Source organism: Macrosteles quadrilineatus, unplaced genomic scaffold (genome assembly GCF_028750875.1).
Source record: "Macrosteles quadrilineatus isolate MER2022 unplaced genomic scaffold, UCM_ALF_1.0 Scaffold_3__2_contigs__length_128488019, whole genome shotgun sequence".
Classification (NCBI taxonomy): Eukaryota; Metazoa; Arthropoda; class Insecta; order Hemiptera; family Cicadellidae; genus Macrosteles; species Macrosteles quadrilineatus.
In genome coordinates this window covers 124931360-124954251 of record NW_026542596.1, presented here as the reverse complement: position 1 = coordinate 124954251, position 22892 = coordinate 124931360, and the positions used below count along the sequence as shown (strand labels likewise).

The 22892-nt window shown below is 37.2% G+C and overlaps 1 protein-coding gene across 3 annotated transcripts in view; it reads right to left on the bottom strand.

Annotated features, from left to right (window-relative positions):
• Positions 1-285: 285 nt before the first annotated feature.
• The window catches only part of LOC128990524 (gamma-1-syntrophin-like), a 128961-nt gene continuing 106354 nt past the window's right edge, over positions 286-22892 (bottom strand). For 2 of the 3 annotated variants that reach the window (XM_054412919.1, XM_054412920.1), the window contains exons 4-11: positions 22035-22194; positions 20961-21086; positions 16733-16864; positions 12902-13086; positions 11958-12116; positions 8749-8973; positions 7207-7416; positions 286-2041 (exon numbers count right to left, since the gene is read on the bottom strand). In XM_054412919.1, coding sequence (XP_054268894.1) covers positions 1934-2041; positions 7207-7416; positions 8749-8973; positions 11958-12116; positions 12902-13086; positions 16733-16864; positions 20961-21086; positions 22035-22194 — 1305 coding nt within the window. In that variant the 3' untranslated portion in view covers positions 286-1933. Of the gene's footprint in view, positions 2042-3949; positions 4076-7206; positions 7417-8748; positions 8974-11957; positions 12117-12901; positions 13087-16732; positions 16865-20960; positions 21087-22034; positions 22195-22892 lie in introns of those variants that run through there. The other variant, XM_054412921.1, reaches the window with a different exon arrangement.

Here is a 22892-nt window from a genome sequence, read left to right as displayed (position 1 = left end):
TTTCCATCATAGAATCTTATGTGCTATGTACCTATGAACTTTATCAGTAATCCTGAGAAATAAAATTCAAATAGAATTTCCACTAATCATGAGAATGAGATTATTACTATATTTTTAAAGCAATCAAACAATTCAATTACCAGATGGGTGAAGAAAGAAATTTGGAGGAAATGTAATTATAATGATTTATTGGAAGATACTAAAAGATGAGCAAACTGATGATTTAAAAATCAGCAGATTGCTGCAATAATTTAACCATTTAATGTACAATTTATAGATTTTCCCTTGATCATTTTAAGATTTTTTAGATAAATTTTTAAGACGTTATTTAAACTGTTAGTCTTTTGTTAAGATATGTCTATCAAATAAAGAAAAGATAGTGAGAACATTGTTTGTGAAAAATCTTCATGCACCCCCTTGAAGTCAACTTTATTTGTTACAGGTTGGTTAAATAGTTCATCATGCAAATCATTTAATGAGGTAACGTTTCCTTAAACTAATAACAGTTCAACATTAAAAAGCTTTAATTAGATAACATATATAGAAAATATATAACATTTCAATGTATATACACTTAATGTACATGGATAAACATTTAATAGGATAACAAAATTACAATTAATAAAAACAAGTTTACAACCGTGTTTGTACATATAATACATTTAGAATTACTAATATCTATATACAAAGGATGTTTGGGGCCCTAAGCTAATAAATAGAAAAGTTATTGTATCGTTATAGGTAATTGTTTGCTAGCTTTTGTTGAATAACAAGAACAAGTGGACCACAAACATTACTTAATTGAATTGCTGAATAATAGTATAATATAGAAAAATTGCAATTTTAAGGAGTTAATTGCAAAAGAATTAGTTTTAAGATTTATTTATTTAATCAAATATAAAATTTGAAAATTTTCAAACCATCCAAAGATTGACAGATAAAAGTTTGTATTTTACTTGAGATACAACTAGTTTTTAACTATTTGAATGTTTTTGACATTTCAAACATCAATATTTATTGGTATTACAAAATTAAATATTACTGAGGAAATAATCTCTCCTTGCCATTCAATTAATAAAAAAATTCCAAAATCTTTGAGGACCTACATGCTCTTTTTATTCAAGCATATCTGACTTTAAGATGCTTTTACTGATTTGATCATGCACAACATTTTGCAACAATTCATGACAAATTCAAATTCATGCTAGCAGGTACGGTATGTGATTCAAATAGTGAATTAATCAATGCAATCTCTAATATATGCATGTATATTATAAATCAAATCAAAAGTCCCTTCTTCCACTCCATACAAGTATCATGTTCAAAGGTTACAATGTCTTCCGTAAGATTTTGAAATAAAATTATAGCATCAATATAAAAAAAAGATTTAACTTAATTCAGAAGACATTCTTTTAAAGTTATTCCTCAGAATAGACGTTTTGCAAAGAGTTTAAATCATTTTCATATACTGTAATTTTATTGCATATCATAGTAATTAGTAATGTTTGTACAATTTAAACAATTCTTAGTAAAAAAGTCTTGGGCTTATATTTTTCAAAAAGCACATTTTGTACACCTGCTCTTATAATCTTGGACATAATTTTTATCTTGCTATGTTTTGTTTTCAAATATATTTGTCAAAATATAAATACTGATTATTAATTTTTCTTTTGAAAAATTCACTGCAATATAAATAACACTAAAAGTACACGTAAGAAAAACTATTAAAAAACATTAAGAGGAACAATGAAAACGGAATGCTACATTAACTGGAATGTCTAGACCACAATTTTAAATCAGTTTTACAAACAACAAAAATCTTAAATATTAAAAACTGTATACAATGGATACTATTGCATTATAAAAGAACATGAAAATTAACGTTTACTGTCGCGACATAGAGGTTGTATGAAGTGGAGAGAAGTAGGAGCGCTCAGGGCGTTCTGGAGCTGAGGAAGGCTGGGTCGACTGAGGCGACTTTAGCGGTTAGGAACGCATGCATGCAGAACAGCAACCCTTGCAATGTGGGGCACTCCAACTCCTGTAACAGGCTGCAAGCTTAGCTGGCTAACTGACAGGAGTACAAAACAAAAATCAAATTAAATCATATATATATATATTTTATATATCTCCAATACATATAATCTTCTCACCTAAAAGACTGATCTTTTAAATTGGTTCTGAACCGCCAGAATATGGTTTTACTGCACAGGTAGGCATGGGTATAGCAGGAATAAAACCAGGTATATTCAGTATATGGTATGTGAAATTCAATGAATATACACTAAGAATAACTTATAACTATTTACATAGGTCCGTGAATTGGGGCTCTCTACAAAGTAAGAACCCATAATCTTTTTTTCAAACTTAGGTTAAAATATCTTAAATATATACAGATTTTACTTTGTTATCAATAGCCACTTTAGAGTGCAATTGTAAGCACATCTTTAGAAATTGGGCCCGGGGGCACAAGAAGTTTCAGGTTCGTTGGGGGCCCATGCTAAAGAAAGCATTTTAAATTGGGCACCAATGGAATCTTCGCTACTCTCAGTTCACATTCATGACTCATCACTGCAAATACCTCGATTGTACTACTTGATTGTCGCTTTGTCTTATCTTGTCAGTTCGTTTTGTTCAATTGCGAAAGACAGGTTATTAGTTGGCTGTGAATTATTCTACGTGTTTATGCTAACCATTCAATATGTGATCGTACTTATTGGGGATTTATGGGTCCCAAAATTTGAGAGAATTTTTGGGGGGAATATATTTTCAATCCTCAAGTGGATATTCAATATTCAAGGACATAAGAATTGGATTCAAGGGACATTCAATTCAGGATATTTTTTGGGATGAGATTTGTTCCATTTGTCTGAAATACCGCAGAGATCGCGAGTGACAAGACAATGTCCACGCAATCGCCAGAGTTGTTCTTGATTTTGGGGGGTTTTGCAAGCAAAAAAAGATGGTGATATCTCCGTGATTGCGGTAGTTAGTTACAGTTTTGGGAGCACATGCGGGAGAAGATGTTTAAGAATTTGGCGCGGTCGCAGGATATGTTCACAATTTTGCCGCTGAAGATGTGATGTCCCTCCGGTTGCAGGAAAAAACTATAGTGCCGTGATTACGGATTTAAGTCATGACAAAATAGAACAATATGTAGGCCTATACAAGACTGAAAATTTTTATATCATGTTTGTAATTCATATACATTTGCAAGACATATCGCACATTACTTCCAAACAAACTACAGTTTTCCTTGTTGCAAGGGAGGAATATACTGTCCTGTTTCATCCCGAAAATCAGTAAGGAGGAAATGTCAAAGGAGTTTTTTACACTGAAACAGACCACCGAGGCAATGGAGTTTGGGAGCAGGCTTATGAGATTATAATTAACTTTTATAACAGTCTGATACTCATTTTAACCCTTTGGCATTTTTTCTCTAATTTATCAGCATACCCACTCCTCCCAAAACAGATATTTTTAGACGGTAATCAGTAATCTATCTTTTTCAGTAATCCAGAACTGTTAGATGTAACAGTTAAAATAGTTTTTAAAATAAACTATTGACTTAGAATATATATTCAAAATGTTAGTTATTATAATATTATACCAACAAAATATAAGCAATTAAAGAATGTAAAACAATACCAAGTAACTAAGCTAATATAAATATTTTAAGTTTAGTTTTTACATATTGTTAACCAGCCCAACTCTTATGAATATAAAGTTTTGTATTGCAAAAGAACTAAAGAACACCAATTTTTTCTATAACTTTTTATAATGTTGTATCTTCTACCTAAAAGACCTGTTGTGTACAGTGAATAAAATGTCATTACAGATTGTGTTACAGTATAAAATAATATCTTAATCTATGTATTTTAATAACAAAATTTTAGGAAAATTTATAAAAAAACATGTATATACAAAATATGTGATTGTGCATTTGCTTGTAGGAACCCTATGTCTAGACTAGTGGTGGTAAGTGTAGTGGACAGTGGTCTCGTAAGATGAGTGGATCTGTGTGGAACTACACTTCAACAAGATTACTGCAGCCCAGGGTGGAGGGGGGCCATATCTGTGTGGACGAAATGTAAAAGAAATCACATTGATTAACTTTTAAGAAGAAATATACTTGAGGATATGTCAAAATGTTAAGAAATTAAATATGTGGGAGAGGCACAATTATGTAACTGACAGATAAGTTTTATGTGATATCTCCAGAGATTAGTTTAATTGTACTCAAAATTTTAATTTATAAACTAACAATGAACATTTCAAAATTTAATGGAATTAGTAGTACAAGATAGTAACCAAGAAGCTTGGCACCCGCTCTCCACCTTCCGTTATGGACGGGGCCTCTATGGAGAGGATTGTAAAGTCCCTTTTCCCGACTCACACACTGCGCCCATTGCGGGAGTTCGGAAGGGTGGACGACGTACCGCTTTTCAGTCTCGAGGAGTTGGAGGCGGCCGTTCTATCCCTGAAGAACAACAAGGCTCCTGGACCGGATGGGGTACCTGGTGAGGCCCTGAAGAAAGTCTTTTCAATAAATCCACAAATCCTTCTGAGCACGTACAATGCCTGTCTGGCCGAGGGGAAGTTTCCCTTCTGCTGGAAAACAGCTAGGCTTGTGCTCGTGGGGAAGGGAAAAGGAAACCCAGACCTACCCTCCTCTTACAGACCTCTCTGTATGTTGGACACTGCTGGGAAAGTCTTGGAAAAGTTGATCCGTTTCCGACTGAATTCAGCCGTGGTTGCTGCAGGAAATCTATCCCCTCGTCAGTACGGCTTCAGGAAGGGACGGTCAACGGTTGACGCTATTGAGGAGGTAAAGCGAGCCGTAATGAGAGCTGAGGACTTTAACAACTATTCCCGTCGGGTTGTGCTGCTTGTAACACTTGATGTGCGAAACGCATTTAATTCCGCGAGGTGGTGCGATATGCTGGACGCACTGGAGAACACTTTCCACGTCCCGGCATACCTCATGCGCATGATAGAGGACTACCTCCGGTACCGCCTCATCATTTACGACACTAGAGAAGGCTCCAGGACGATGGATGTAACTTCTGGTGCTGCTCAAGGATCCATACTGGGCCCGAACCTCTGGAACGTCGCCTACAACAGCCTCTTGAGATCCGAGATGCATTTGGAAACTGTCCTAGTTGGGTATGCAGATGACGTTGCGGCTTTAATAGCTGCACGTAGCATTGAGCTTGCCCAGCTGAAACTAAATCGAGTCATGCGAACCATTAACGCATGGATGGCAGAACATGGTCTCTCGCTCGCTCTGAGCAAAACTGAGATTGTGATTCTGACTAAAAAGAGGATTGACACCATCGTGCCTTTGATGGTGGGGAACGTTGAAGTCCAAACCACTCGTGCCGCAAAGTACCTTGGGGTCATGGTGGACAGCAAGCTCAGCTGGCGAGACCAGATCACCCGTACGGCGGACAAGGCCGCTAAAATGGTTTCTTCCCTTAGTCGGTTAATGGCCAATGTCGGAGGTCCACCGTCCAGCCGCAGAAGGCTGTTGATGTCTGCGGTCCAGTCCGTGCTCCTGTACGGTGCGGAAGTCTGGGCAGACGCTCTCAATAAGGAGGTATATAGGATGCGGCTCGCCCGAGTGCAGCGTCAGGCAGCACTAAGGGTAGCATCTGCCTATCGAACAGTGTCCGAACCCGCCGTCCTGGTGGTTGCTGGAGTCATCCCCGTCAAACTTTTGGCGGCGGAGAGGAAGGCAATTTATCAGCGCCGTGGGGAGGACCAGGCAAGAATTGAGGAACGCACCCGGACCTTCCAGCTGTGGCAGGAGAGCTGGGAACAGGAGACAAGGGGGCTCTGGACCAGGCGACTGATACAACAGGTCCAACCTTGGGTTAATCGGCGGTGCGGAGAGGTGAACTTCTACCTCACCCAATTTCTGACGGGTCACGGCTTTTTCCGGTCGTACCTGTTCAGGATGGGCAAAGCCGTGTCACCCGATTGCATATACTGCCCAGGCATTCCCGATGACGTGGAACACACTTTCTTCCACTGCCAGCATTGGGAAAGGCCCCGCCTAGAGGCTCAACAGTTTGTAGGACTGCTGTCGGTGGACACAGTCATACCGATGATGATGGAGGGTGAGGACAATTGGACCTGTGTGTCACTTTACATCCAGGGTGTTCTCCGCGCCAAGAAGCTTGACCTCGACCGGGATGCGGTGTAGGTCAAAAAATAAATAATGCCAGAAACGGTGCGAGCCCTGTGGGCTTAGGTCACATGTTGGCCTGACTTGAAGTAATGTGACAAACAATTCCAGGTCTGTGTCCGACAGAGTAGAGGGGGTTTTTTAGTGAGTAGTCTGTGATAAACTCAGGAGTCTCACACTACAGGCTGGCTACCTGTGTGCGTAAAGGCATTTTCCCTCCTCACCCTAAAAAAAAAAAAAAAAAAAAAAAAAAAAAAGTAAATAGTATGGTTAATTGTCGAACGGTAAAGGTAAGGAACTAAGTCTTACACTTCAATCTTACATTTTACTATGGTCCGTAATGAATCAAAATAAGATATTTTAAATGCTCAAATTGCCTTAAAACTACAATTTTGCTCAAAAATTTTCAAAATAATATTCCCTGGGTTGCTAACCCTTACAAAGCCCCCTGAAGAACCTTAAATGTCAGCACCCCCCAAAAGAAAATCCTGGTTACTCGCTTGTGCACAGTGGCTAGAAACTCTATCGTTTCATATTGATTGAAAGAGATAATTTATTATAATGAGTACAGCATTCTAAATATTTAATGAAAAATTAATTTACTCATTGAAAAGATTGTATAGTATTAGGTTTATTAATTACGTCCTTTTTCAAACTTCAGTGGAGTTTTGATGGGCAGACTTATTTGGACTACCGGTATTTATATACAAAAGGCAATTAATTAATTTTGTTGTTTTGAGCTTCTGCAGGAAGATATAAATGGTGTTCATAGGGTAGAGCTTCCTAGCCAGCACTAAACCTGAAATTTGATTATTTTTTAGCTCTAACCTTCATTGGTCGAGAGTTTGGAAATATGTCAATGACAGTGAAATATTCTAATTATTGAACATAGTGTAAGGTTTGTGCTTCTTGTGCCATATTGAGTTGCTTTTAAGAAAACCCCTAAATTATAGTCATACGTGTTTTATCATAGCCTATTCAAACTTGGTGTCATCTTAACTTAATACATCCATTACCTTAGTCTCTATGGCTTTTGTTTCTGAGTCCTGGAAGTGCAGTTTGAGTCTACTCTTGCCATCGTCTGACGAGCCTCTCAGCTGGGAGAACTTGTACTGCCAGGAGTACGTCCGGGCCTGGATGTCGTACAGCGCAAACCCAAGGTTCCAGTCTAGAGTGAGGCCAGCGCTGGTGCCTCCGTTGGCTGTCGTCACGTTGAAGGTTTTACTCTGGAAACCAGTATTGAGATACAGTATATTGTAATGAGACATACGCTTCAACTTAGTTGAGTTGCTAGTGACAGCTAAAATTGTTTAATGTTTAAGGTTGTTTGGTATTGGACTATCTAGGGTGTCGTTCCCCGTCAGCTAATTGAAAAAGAGAGTTTGAAAGGGTATAAATACCATTTAAGTATAAAAATCTACAGATTGCATTCAAAAGGTGATTACTGTAGTTTTAAACTACCTAACTAGTAACTAGTTTTTGTAAAAAATTGCTGCATTCTTAACCCTTCCCAGACGGGTGAAATCGTGATATAGGACGGGAAAAAATTATAGAAAAAAATATAAATTTATTTTCCTTTTTTGTGTTTGGTTATACATGTATACCTACATGAAATAAACACAATAGAACACTTCATAATGTCAAAATAATCTTTTTACTCGTTTTTAAATGTGCGGATATATCCGCTACCCGTCTGCGGGTGAGTAGAAAAGCAGCGGATATATCCGCCACCCGTCTTTGAAGATATGACCATGACAACGTTAGGCAATAAATAAAGAACAATATGTAAACAATAAATAAAGACAACGTAGTGTTGAGCGCGAAACGTCGAGGGGGGAGCGTAGGAGAGGTGGGTGGTGCGAGGGGAGAGGGTGAGGAGCGGGAGAGGGCAGGCGCGTGAGAGAGGGGGGAGTGCGGGAGAGAGCGCAGCCATGGAGAGAGCAGGAAAGTGGCGCCTTGGTACCGCAAAACATCTGGTTACTGCTCAAGCACCTGCCAGTCTGTCTGAAAAGAAGGCGGATATATCCGTCACCCGTCCTTTATCGCCAAAGACTTAGGCGGATATTTCCATCACCCGTCCGGGAAGGATTCAACTATAAAAATGTATTTTTTTGCTAAATTTGAAACTAGTTGCTAAGTCTAATCTGAGGATAATTAAGCAAGTTTTTAGACCATTTCAATATTCTGGTATATTTTAGAGCTCAACTTTTTAATAAAAAGTGTTAATTAAACTGGACGTTCTACTGAGCCAGTCCCAGGAGTTTCAAACATATAAACTGTTCTTTTGCAAAAACAAATTCAAAACAATCATGTAGGAATAACTACATTGACAGTACAACAGACTCCTCAACTGTATAGTTATGAAGATTCAGAGTGCATTTTAAATTCTGAGGGACTCCAGAGAATACACTAGGATTCCTGTATGGATAAACAACTGAAATGAGTGGGTAACAGGTAGGATGGTAAGGAGGAATGTAAATGGTCTTCCTTTTTACTCTTCCAAAACCCGCATCTAAAGACTAAATTACCCAAATACTACTTATAATAACCCAACTGACCCCCAGTTTCATGACAGCCGCACACACTGAGCAATGCCAGGCACTCTCTATCCTCAGCAGCTCTTGCCGAGTCTCCACGCTGAAGTAGCGAGACTCCTGACCCGACGTCTGGATCAGGAAACAATGTTGTCTCTCGTCCACGTTCTCCGAGTCTTTGATGACCCGCAACATCGACTGGTACACCTTGAACACCGTCTTGCACTCGAGCCAGTCCCCGATGTTGAGCTGAAAGTCACAAAGTTTGTATTATGATTCATAAGGACCTGGTAAGTGGTCAGATAAAGTGTGTCTATGAGAAGGATAAAATTAAAATGTAGTAAGATTCGGATGGTATTAATAAACTCCTTTGAATAATCAGGAAATTTTAAAGATCTGAAAACTGGCATTTCATTGTTTTGGACCATTATAATATTTATTTAAGTCCCTGATCGTTTGAATTTAAATTTAAACATTGCCACCAAGACTGATTGTACAACAATATAATTGGGGTACCTTTTGACCGTCTCCGGTCTTTAAACCGTAGTCTAAGGATGACTAGTACTTGGTCAAAGATTGATTTTCAAATTGACGTTAGTCCATAAATCCAACAGAAGTCTTCACAAATACATAGATACATGTATACACATAGATACGCCATGCATAGATACATAGACGCAGGTTGCACGGCAGACACGACGGAACTCAGTTGACGTGGATTTGAAACATGGGCGGTCCTAGACATATATTTTGGGGGGGGTCGCTGGAGGGCCTGGGGGTATGGAATACTGGCACCAGTTGAAAGGGTGTTTTCGTAAATCAAACATGCTTGAATGTGTTGTAATGTTGCGGTATTCCTCTAATATTAAAACCACAAGTCTCAATAATGCAAAAACATTACATCATACAAGTTTATTTTTTAATATTTCTTTGACCTTTAAAAAATAAACTGGGAAGCTTGAACACATTAAACTAGGTCCTCAAAATAGCTTAAAAACCACTATAACAACCACGTTATTTCCAAATTTTTCAGCAAAGGATGGGAGTCCGGGGGTTCCCCCCCGGGAAAAATTTGGAAATAACGTGGTTGTTATAGTGGTTTTTAAGCTATTTTGAGGACCTAGTTTAATGTGTTCAAGCTTCCCAGTTTATTTTTTAAAGGTCAAAGAAATGTTAAAAAATAAACTTGTATGATGTAATGTTTTTGCATTATTGAGACTTGTGGTTTTAATATTAGAGGAATACCGCAACATTACAACACATTCAAGCATGTTTGATTTACGAAAACACCCTTTCAACTGGTGCCAGTGTGCATGCTAAACAGAAATTGTCCAAAATCAGACCAAGATTCCGAACCATGAACTTATTTGATCTAAGAAGTGTTTAAGAAGTTGCACCCAACACGACTGCATTATACCTGCCCAGTAAGCAACAGTTAAGGGTGCGCTCTACCCGTCTGGCTCGCGCAAATGTAAGGGTTTTAGTTCTTCCTGATTGTAGCCCCAATTGTGAACCGATTTAAAAGATCTTGGTGTCATATTTTTCGTTAAATGTTATTGTAGGTTTCTCGTTTTTTTACATTTTGATAATTTAAAAAATGTTGGGCTCAAAGGTTGGTGAAAAATGTAAAAATAGGCGTTTTTTATCATGAGTTTTAATACATTAAAATAATTTTTAGAGAAAAAATAAAAAACGGGAAACCTGCAATAGATTCTTAAAAACAAGAACCTGGAATTAGTTTACTAAAAAGTTGAATGATAACTATGTAAACACGCAGACTCGAAAGGCTTGCAAGCGCTCTTCATGGCGCTGTTCAATGCAATGGTATAGGGACATCGGCGTTCAGCAGCTTCGTATTGAGAAATTTGAGCTGAGGTAGAGCGCACCCTTAACCTACACAAAGTACACTACCCAACTAACGTTGACGTCGGCGTCCCGTCACTGCTACCGCCTGAAGAATTGGTTCTCAGTGTTCTATTTTTTTTTCTAGGCCAGTGCCAGTGGCATTTTACAAGGGGTCAACGTGAGAATAAAGTTTTTGTGCAACGTTTTTGTGGCTGTGCCGGGAATTAAATCCGCCCCTTCCGCATCTAAATCTGAGACACTACCATTTTGTTGTTGTTTCGTGGCTAGCAACATACCAATTGGGTTGTGCTATTCCTTAAATATGACATCAGGTGCTCTAAATACAAATGATATTTAATATTTAAAGTTTTAAAATTTTCTACGGTAATCATTGAATTACATTAACTTACTGTAATTACAAATTTCTTTCGCTGAACTCAGATAAATTAATATTCAACTACCTTTCAGGCTTCGACTATTGATACAACTTCTTTTCTTTATCCAATACCCAATTCAAGTTTTCAACCATCTAGGTTAAAATGAATGATAACATTAAATGCCGAAAAATTAAATAAGAAGAAGAATGCGGCCGAACGTCGAACGCCAGCATCGGACACTGCCATTGCTGTATATGGCTGAAAGCGCCCGTCGTCTGCCGATCTTCCCTACTTTTCATAACGTACAAAAAATAGTCAGACTCGAACGATCCCGAGGTTTGGGTTAGAGTTTGTAATTAGTCCATTCGTTCACCACAAGTTTAAAGACTACAATGAATTTCAATTTGGTAGAACGATTTGCAATACAAATTATTAAAGTTCCCCTGGTATAATAGTTTATCTATATATAAAATATTTTGGGGGGGGGTCACGACCCCCCTCACCCCCCCCCCCCCTGGAACCGCCCTTGATTTGAAAATGGGTCTTTGACCCAAAGCTAGTCATCCCTAGACTATAATTTTAGAATGAAGATGGACAAAAGGTATATACTCTAGTATATTGAATTTAAAAGTGTGACTATCAAGTCAAGTTTCAAGTTTAAGATTGTGATGTTTTTATTAAATTGGGTCCCCGGATCTTAAGCCAGTCACATCCAAGGAATTTAAAAATACAGCCGTAAGCTATGTTAGGTGGCTTGTATTTGTTTGTTGATTGGATGAGGCAAACCTTAAGATCTGAAACTTAAGGTGGTATTTTTTAAATGAGTCGGTGGCTCAGTCGTTAGCGCAATTGACTGTGAAACAAACGCAGCAGTTCCATCGGATCTAGTATTGTTTAGTACAGATCATTGTTGTACTGTAATGCTAGATACATCCTATGAACAGGCTTTATGTGTATGTGGGTGGACAAATTAAAGGTTAAAAGAGGCCTTGGGTTGATCTACTCACTCACCGGAGGTGACTCAAACAGCAGCACGTCTGTGCCTTTGAGAGTGAGGAAGCGCGGCCGGTAGCTCTGCCACGGCTGGTTGTTGTTGAGGATTCCTTCATTCACCCAACCCATGTACTCGATTCTCTCTGCTGCTGGGAAGTTTCTGTTGTACAGTTTCATCTGCAGAAATGTCACATTTTAAAATTATACATATATATGTTGCGGAAATTGGATTGAATCAGGAACCAGGCTAAGAAAGACAAGTGGGCTCTTGTTCAAGTTACTTTGTATTAGATGAATGGCGTTATGAATCTTTTTTATCTTAAAGTCTAATTACTCTAAACTTCTAAATTAGAATAGTTTTTACGATGCCAACACACCATTGTGCGTATTGGTGAAGATGAGAGTATAATGAGTGATAGATAAATGTGATAATAGCTTTGCTACTGACTAATATCACATTGTGTCTTTAGCCAGGATCATTTTTGCCCAAAGACAAGCTGGATCAAGGGTTATGAAAGGTATGGCCAGAGCCGGTCTAAGGGACGTGCGAAAGGTGCGACTGCAAAGGGCCCCACACACCTAGGAGGAACCCTTGCTTGAGGCAAAATAAAAAAAAAATACCAAAAGTCAAATTGTGAAAAAAGAAAACGGGGGAGTATAAATACTAATATTTATACATTAGAGATTTTTCTTGGGTAGGATGTTACATTTTTGTAGTATGGGGGCTTCGCTCTGAATGTTTGCACTGGGCCCCACACCACACAAGGCTGGCTCTGGGAAACAGATTTAGACTTTTCCTTCCATTTAGACCTTCTAGCTACGAGGCAAGCAAAATAAACCACTCAGTTAAGGTTGACTACTCCACAAAACAAGAGGGTCCAGAAAGACCTTTAAATGGAGGCAGTGAACATCTAGCTTGGAACTACAAATTTTTTCAGATTGCTCAGCCATTGGATACTCACTTGTAAGTGGGTAAGTCCCATGATATTGTCTGTGATGTATTTAAGCCACTGGGAGAGTATAGCTGCATCGTCACAATGCACGACTCCTGTGCTGGAGCCATTCAAACCTCTAACTTCAAACGCATTTGGTCGCAGCTTGTCGGTGCCGAAAATGTAGCGGGTAACATACGCCATCATCAGAGGAACTGGAAACAATTGAATAGTGTTAAACATCGGGTAAATGTATCTTTTGGTTTTAATTTTTTGCCTTTAGTATCATACGGAAATTGCACTACAAGGTAATAGGCATATTACAGACTTTGGTGTACTTTGTCTTATCAAAAATGTTCTTTAAAATGATTGAATATTGGGTTTCCTATAAAATCAAATTCTACAAGTTATTATTGTGATACAGCCATCTAGTTTAAATCATGCAACTGTGTAATATTTTTAAAAACCCCAAACAACTATTCTGGCTGGTTCACACCTCTTTTTAAAGCTCAATCTTGTTGTAATATCAAAAGTTTGACTCATCCACCAAGTTGTATCATCTCAATAACCAAACTGTGATTTAAGGATGAGCATCGATAGGTCAACCGTTGATGTTTTTGTACTCTCCAGTAATAGAAAACATCAATATTAATGGCCAAAAACATAGATGTTTGACAAAAACATCAATGTAACAAAACCTTCGGTAACCTACCATACTGTCAATGTAAAAAACATAGAATATCGATAGAAAAACATCGATGTAACAAAACCATTGGTAACCTACCATACCGTCCATGTAAAAGACATCAAACATCGATAGAAAAAGGTCGATGTTTCCAAAACATTGACTATTGATGCTCACCCCTACTACTGCGATGTGACCAAATTGTGTTCTGTGATAAGAGTTGTATGATCTCAATCACCAAGTTGTGTGGTGGATTGTGCTCTGTGATTAGAGCTGTGCAATTTAAAGCATAGTTCATTTAAATCCTGTATTAGGTAATGTGTCCATTAACAGACAAGTATATGGACATAACAAATGTAGGAAAGTGTTGTTTGAAGTTTGCAGAAGGCTGTGTACATGCCAACACAAGAATGGTAGTGTTTGTCTGTTTGGAAAAGAGTGAGAGGGTTCTGAGAGATTTTTTTGTGTGAATTGGGCTGACTGCCAGAGATTGCCAAACTTATAGGGTCATCTCTAAGACCGCCATCAACAAAGGTAAACCCTGTTAGTAGGTGGCATCCCTTAATTCATAGAGAGTCTTCATAAGGGATTTTGTCAAAGTAAAATAAAATTACAAGTGCTAACTTAAATGTGCAACAATTCTACTTTAAAGATCTAACTGATCTTTGAATCCATCACACACTTGTACACATTTATATTAGGCCTACTGCCTCAGCCCCATTGTCAACTTGAGGTGTACCCCCTTCTCCCCTCCCTGTACAAGACTTACTTGCAACTCAACTGCATGGTGTACCTCAAGGCTAATATAAATAAGTAATAAGTGTAGAGTAGTTGTTTAATCTTCAAGAAGCTCACAGGATTTGAATCACAGGGGTGCCCACAAGGGGGGGGGGCTGTGACGCAGACTGCGTCATTGAAATTCTTGGGGGGGGGGCTGCAAAAATCAAATGGGGGGGGGTGGCTAAAGTTAATTGCAACAGTGTTCAACGTGACGAAAATCAAAAATATATTACAAAGTCACCAGATAGAAAGTCGATTAATTAATAACAAAAGTTATGTTATTGAATTCAATTAGTTAAAATAGGATTTTATGATAGTTTAGGATTTGTATAGGAAGTTATTATTCAAGATTAGCAAGACATGAGATATAAAAGGGAGGGCACGGAATGGCTCAACGCTCAACTGATGCTGAGAAAAAGATAATAACGCGTGGCACAGACACAAGCTACACCGAGACTTAGCACAGAACGCTTTGTTGACATAAAGCTCGTTAAAAGGGAGGGGGTAATGAAAAATACGGTTATTCCAAAATAGTATAAAACAGATGACAAACCCATTAAAACGCTGTAAACAGCCATTAACGTCACGATTTGCATTTTTATAAACGAAATTCAATATTGCTCAATAATTATTATTGTGCAATAACACTATTATTATACATTTCAAATCATTTGTCTTGGTTTAGTTGTACAAACGGCAACGTTTAAAATTATAGCTAACTCAAACTTAACTAATAACTAGCCAAACAGAAACACTGCATTGCTATAAATAACGTAAATATTAAAGGAACCTTTAGAAAGTGTTATAAGCGACTGCTGATGATAGACAGATAGGCTACCGTACCGGAAGGTGCTGTATCACAGCATAGGAATTGATAGATAAGTGATAAAAAGTGTAAAATTATATTTAGATATAATAAAAACACTCTTAAAGTAACAATAACGATCTTGTTATTTTTTTAATTTTTCTCCTGTTCTTTATTAGGGTTCTCTTCAATTCATAGGCTACACAAATTCAACAAGCCGCCATATTTAGGCCTACTCATTGCCCAATCACAGCCTTACTAAAGTTACCACGGTTATCACTCAATCACAGTTTACTAAGCATTAGGATCGTCATCATTTCCCAGCTGTTGTATCTTAGATCTGTTGTAACATAGCGCACAGCAGACAGAAGTGTAAAACGGAGCAGACGATTGTTGGCGCAAGCGTTGTTTCCATTTTATTATCACCAAAGGAGCTGTGATGTTTCCAAAGGGAGGGAGAGGGGGTCGTTTTATCAACATAAAGAGAAAGACGCTGACGATTCGTTAAGCAGAGGTTACGAACGCTATATAGATAGTCTGGCAATAAAAAATCCTTAAATTGAGGTGACTTATAAAACTCTAATTTTAGTTATATAGAAAGATAAGTTTTCCAGTCCTGTACAAAACTGATTCACGGTCTTTTCCCGGTAATCAAAATTCAAGTACAACTTGATACACACAGAATCTCCGGTTCCTGACCTGGATGATGGCTAGTTTTTAAATTTAATTTACAGTTACATATTAGTACCCGTGATAAATCAAACCCGTTATGTAAGCCAAAGCCACACAGTTTTTAATCTCACTTGGTTTTGGATTTGCTTACAAACGTGATGGGAAATGGTTACAAACGTGATTGGAAATCGTTAGGGCATACACAGTATTCATAAACAACATTTATGTAAACATATCAGTGACAGCTAGAAAAGGGAATCTTTATCAAAACAGATGTTCGTAATTTTATATGTGACGTGTCCTCTCAACAGATTATTAATAAATGATGTATGTAGTAAACATGGAGAAAAAAAATAGAAACATCACACAAAATTGGGTTTTTGATCTTCCGTTATTTTATTTCCAAAATAGTGAGGCCATATTTTAATAGCTAAGGACACTATCGCTAATCCTGTGAATACTATTAAACCATTAGAATCATAATCGGTACTCTAGTTTTCTTTAGAGTATGCTGCGTAAAATACCTACTGGGCTGTGACAGACGGACATCAATTTAGATAAGACATGTTTCAACTTCTTCAATGTATAAAACGAAAAAATAACCCAAGATATGTATAATTCCTAGCAATGTGCAGACAAAACTATAACTTTATTAATATATTTAACTGGGTTTGAATTTTCAATATCTTAAAAAATTTATAAAACTTATTTAATTTTAAAAATAGTGCTGGGAGGGGGAATAATGTTTCTCATTTGTTGTGTACCTCATTAATGGAGGGGGGGGCTGTTGCTCAATTAGGGGGGGTGCGTCATGAGTCTAGGGGGGGATGGGCACCCCTGTGAATCAGAATTTATACGCTGAATACTAATACTATCTTTTTGGGGTAATTTGTGTTTTTAAATCTTCAAAGTGATTTACCAGTGATGATGTCCACCCATCTGACTTGTGTCTGTGCGATGGATGATGTAGATCCGTGATGGCTCAGTCTCCATCCTCCCTCCCCCTCACCAGCTGTCTCCTCCTCATTGTCCAACACTCTCTCTTCTTCATCTGCAAAATGAGGGTGGTTGAGTAAGTGTATCATTATTGTAGGAAATATGATGCTTACAAAAAAACATTGTGTTCTTGATTCGTACATAGTCACTAATGGGTACTTTGCCCCAGATGTGGCATCTTCAGAGCTACCCTAATTATAAAAAATACAAAACTACATTTTACCATTCAAAGATATTTGTGAGTTACTGATACTGTTGTTTTCACATCTCTAGGATTACGCGGCAGTGCGGTGGTGGGTGGGGGTTGAGAGTTGCATCGTGGGAAGTTTACATCCATCACAACGATTTGAGTAGAGCTGGGTTCCTACGGGACTTGAATATATGCTTGTCAGCTTACTTACTTGGGCCTGACTCTGGTGGGTATATAGATTACTATGTGTTGTAATTTAATTGTAATTATTGTAGTAATAATTATTGTAATTGTAATTATCTGTTGTAAGGCGTGGAATGTTCAAATGAGCCACGCTTCATAGTCTATCTTTTGGATTTAGTTTACCTCAGAAAGTCAACGATGAAAAGTGTATTGTTGAGAGTTGTACCACTGTTCAGTTTTTGGTCTCATTTTAGTGGAATTTTAGGCAATTACGTTAGTCAACAAAGTTTGGTACAAATCAGGGATAGCCATCCATATTGCTTTGCTTATCCTGTTAGCTGCTGCATTCCTAAAATCACGATCTTTGTATTCTTGCAGTTTGGATCGTACATTGACTGTTGTGCAGCCTACAATTCAAGGAACTTCATAGTGTCTTTTGTCGTTACATTTCACTACACATGTTCCCGATGGTTCCAACATAGCAAACCACTGAAGTTGTACAACACAACCCCAACTAATTTTAATTTTATGAATAGCCAAAATTGTGTTGCAAGTTTAAGTAAAAAAAAAAAAAAAAACAAAAAAAAAACACACTTTTTAGGGATACTTATAGAAAAACTTCATAAATTATCAAGGGCAATATGTAAAATAAAATCCCCCCTCCACCCCCAAAAACAATCACAGATGCGCATGTGGGCTGCTGTCCCTCCTCTAGGCAGCCCTGAGCAATTGTCATGAGATCTGTTTGGATGGGTTTTCTATAGATTTAAATGGTTACTTTTCCTGTGTGTGGTTTTTTAAATGGTTAAATCAAAGAAATTTGTTCTGCTAGTTTCTTTGTTTTCATTTTAAAGGTGATGTCGATATGGATTCTATTTATGCAATTTGGAATGAGACCAGCATGTCCTTTGTTGCAGTTAGTTGTAGTAAGTTTGTTGTAGTTAACGGTTATTTTGCTGGAGTATGGGTTGGGGTCTAAGAGAATTGTGTTTCCACCATTTTTAAGACCATTTGTGACATAGAAACCAACTCTAGCCAATCAGGCAATCCTGTGAAAAACCGGCAACATTGTAGGTACAATTCGTGAAAAACCCACCCCTCGTCCCCAGTCCGTCCACAAATGGTTGTGTATCATGATGGAAGTGCACCCGCAATGGTAATATCGACCTGTCGCGTAACTGATGTGAAAAAAAAAAACAGTGAATCATAAACACCTGTAAATAATAGAATGTAGTTCCAGTTTAGTATTTTTGATAATGATTTACAACTCTGAAGATGCCACACCTTTGGCAAAATGTGCATAAAGTGACTAAGTAAGGACATCAATAACTCAAAGCTACAAACATAAAAATAAAATACAAATTATTTTATGAACGATTTCTTGAAATAAGAATATACAGGGTGGTAAAAAAGTCCCAGGACAGCTAAATATTTTTAAAAATAATGCAGATAGAGCTTCAATACTTGGTACAAAGTTACAGAGCATAAAACTCGATTTTAACACATATTCAGTGATCCAATAACTCCTCAGGGGGACGGCCCACAAGGAGTCGCAAGAAAATCTTAAATGGAAGCATAGGTCAATATGCACATCAAATTAAAGGTCTTTTTTAGTAAAATACAATGCCGCAAACCGCACTTGAAAAGGTTGATCCTGCGCAAAATGACAGTTCAAAGATTCATTTAATTTACATTGCTATTATACGCTTACTCCTCAGGGGGCACAGCCCTAGGAATCGGAAGAAAATTGTTAACGTAAGCATAGGTCGATATGCACATCAAATTAAAGGTCTTCACTAGTAGATTAGGATGCCGTAAATTCAAGCTCAAAAGAATGCCTGAGTAAAAAATGGCAGTCGTTCAAAGATTCAAAATGGCGGATTCAAGAAATCTTTGAACATCTGCCATTTTCCAAGATCAACCTTTTGAAGTGCGGTTTTCGGCATTGTATTTTACTAAAAAATACCTTTAATTTGATGTGCATATTGACCTATGCTTCCTTTTAAGATTTTCTTCCGACTCCTTGTGGGCCGTCCTCCTAAAGAGTTATTGGATCACTGAATATGTGTTAAAATAGAGTTTTATGCCCTGTAACTTTGTACCAAGTATTGTAGCTCTATCTACATTATTTTTTAAAATATTTAACTGTCCTGGAACTTTTTTACGACCCTGTATGTGAGAACAGCTTAGTAGTGAATGAATGACAATGTACATGATACATTTTTCAGAGGATTGACCTTGCAGCATTCAGATTTGAATTTGAGTACCCTCCAACAACTCTGATACTCACATTTCATCATAGGTAAAAAATTAAATTCTAATATCACCTTGAAGGTGCATTTTTACTTGTTCCTTTTTTCAAACACAACTTTAAACCCAATCCATAGGGAAGTGCCAAAACTTGTATACTTTATAACTTCCCAGTCTTCTACCAAATCCAATTTTAACTTTGCCATTACAGATTCACACAATGTGTTACTCTATTTGTTGTTCGATATTGAGGTTAAAATTTATTGGATGATTGTGTCAGCCTGGTTAGAGTTTTGTAAAATTCTACTTGTATAATCAATCATTCAACAGAAATAATTATCAGCACTGTATTTTTATCTAGGTGCCCTATAAAAAAAAAAACAATATTAAATTGAAACACTATTGTATTTGTAGTTATTATTGGGTTATAAAAGTAAAAATATATTATTTTGAGGTTTTTACCATATCCAATCTTATTGTATTTTGAATCATTGATTACTACACCAGTTTTTATTCAAGAAAAATAGTTTAAAAAATTGTAGTTCTTATTGGATTTACTTCTAATAAAGTTATATTTTACATTTTAATCTTCATAGGAATAGCTGATGGGTATGTAAAAGATGTGATACTTAACTATATGTTTCCCTGTAGAGGTAAATTTGGTTTAAAAAATGAAAATAACACTTTATAGCAATACCCTCTTGACATTGGTTATTTAAACTATGCAAGATGGAAAATAATGGAATGAGACAATCCTGAAAAGCTTTTTTACTGAATAACATCCGCATGAGCCAGGACCATTTACTAAATCAATCATTAGGAACAGGTGGGACAACTCCATCAAAAAGCTACTGACCTTTTGGTCATTCTTAGTTCACTTAGACTTTTATGTGTTAACATATTAAAAACTTTAAAACACTTGCGCCTAAAAAAATTCAGCACAGTTTTTTTTAAATTTAAATTAGGACATAAATTAGGACTGACTCGTAAGTATAAAGTTATTTTATTGAATTTTCTCAGGCTCAAACTTGTGACCTTTTGATTGTCAGGTGATCTAAAACTTCATTCTAAAACCAAATAAACATTACCTTAACTTAAAGTGGTTTAAATACCTGTAATGTTGATAATCCAATCGGTTGTGAAACAACTAGTTTCGGCTCACAATGGAGCCTTCTTCAGGTTTTCCCTAGGACATTGTCACTTCTTCCGGCGGTCGTCAAAGTTCACAATATTAACAAAACATAAAAAACATTTAAAACACGTAACACGCATGCCTAGGCCTAGCTTTAACAACGTGACCGGCAGGAGTTTACGTCTAGACTACCGGGCACTATGGTCGGGGGATGTCTTATCAGTAACAGGTTGTTTGTGGGTTTCATTCTTCTCCCTCTCCCTTTCCATTGTTTCTATGGTAGTGTTGTAAATAAAATTATATGTGAATGAAAGCTTGAATTACCTTAGGCATGAAATGTCTACGCCATGGCAGTGAATCTACAGTCAAGGGCTATATATGATTGGTGGAACTCACTTGGCTTTTGCAGGAAGGGAGTAGCAGCTCTGTAGTGCTTGACGGTCAACATGACTATGTCTCCTGCGTTCCTCAGAATGTTGACTGCTTCATCGTGTTGACAAGCTGTGATCAGTTCTCCGTTGACTGGAGAACACAACAACATTGACATCAACATCAACAACAACATTGAGAAATATGTTACTTATCAGGTAAGGCCGAGAACACACTCACATTACCATGTAAGATTGTTTAATGTGCATTACATGTGGGTTTTAGCGATACATAAACTATCGAAGGGATATTTACTTGATTTGTTTGTTTACACATTTTTAAAAAAAATTACCATTCCACATAAACTCATTTCATTTTAGCATTATCATATTTTTACTCGAGAGCAGTCAGTTATATGTTGATGGATAAAACAAGAAAAAAGATTCTATTTGCTTTCGCTACTGCTATCTTTGATCAAGAAATCAGCAAAGAGTGCCTAGTGGCATGGAATTATGTTTAATCTCTATCAGGTATTGCTGTTTCAAAAGTTGGTTCAACAGTGGGGTTCCTATACCTTGATAAAGCTATGCCTTAGGTCCTAAACTAGTGTACAATATCAGTCTTGCTTATTCAGTAGAATGGTGTATACCTACGAGACTTACCAATTTGTCATAAAATAGATCAAATTCCATTGCACTAAAACTACAATGACTTCAATATTAATAGTATAGTTCCAAAAGTATCAGGAAGGTGTGTAAAAATGATGAACCTCCGAAAAAAGGGTTTTACTCAATTCCACATTCACTGTGTGGTAAAAGTCACAAAATAACAAAAAAAACATGTTTATTGCCATGCGAGTTGATGTAAAAAGAACATCTTACTTATCTCTGTCTCTACGCTTGTTAGAGATTGGTATTCTTCTTTAATGATTAGGATTTTGACCTTAAGTACTATAAAGCATAGAAAAAAATAGAAAACTGAGCAGACTCTGATTTTTTACGGGAAAAATTCGATGATTGCTTCTGTACTCCATATTGCACAGTGAATATCAAATGAAGTGTGATCAAATTTCTACATTGGACGTATAAAACAAAATATCACCTTTAATGATGGCGTCTCCAACAAACAGTTCCCCCGTCTGGTCCGCAGCTTGGCCTTTGAATATCCTAGAGATGAGGATCGGCAGCTTGTGCTCGGCTCCTCCCTTGATACTCAGTCCCAGACCTCCCTCCTTCTGTCTGGTCACCCCTACTATCCTCACCTGCAACAGAGGGTGGTTTCTTCTTTTATATTTTTTAAAATATTTTGTGTTATCTGCACAATTTTTTACTATTTAAAATTGAGGTTTTTTTTAGATAGGATTGTTAGTCGGTAGTCCAACAGTCTATGGCACCTAGAGTCAGAATAAATCTCAATTGGAATTAAACACTACCAGCTACCTTTACAAACTTTGTGAATGTAGTAGAGTATGTAAATTTGTCGTTGGGTCTACGTTGATTAATAACAGGACAGATGTTTGGATTGTTCCCTACAAAAATTATGGAAAATGCTTATTTACAAGAGTTGTTAGCCTCTAGATTACGTTTGAATATTTATAATGGTTTAAGTACCTGCATTCAGTAATCTAAATTGCTGCTTGTGGCAACTATAGTTTCGGTTCTGCCAAGGAACCATTTTCAAGCCGTACAAGGTGTTGTTCAGGTTATTTACCTCTGTATATGAAAGTCGTTTTTGAGTACATAAAACACACACGAACACGCACATTGATAGGCAAACGTTAAACATTAAAACAACCGAGTATTCAGGGACACAAAACAGGTGCGACGCGAATGGGCGGAAGACGTAGTTTGAATCACTCGAACTACTGTTTATAGTTGCCATAAGAAGCAATTTGGATTACTGAATGCAGGTACTTAAACTATTATGAAAATGCTTAAATGGTTAAAAACAATATATGTA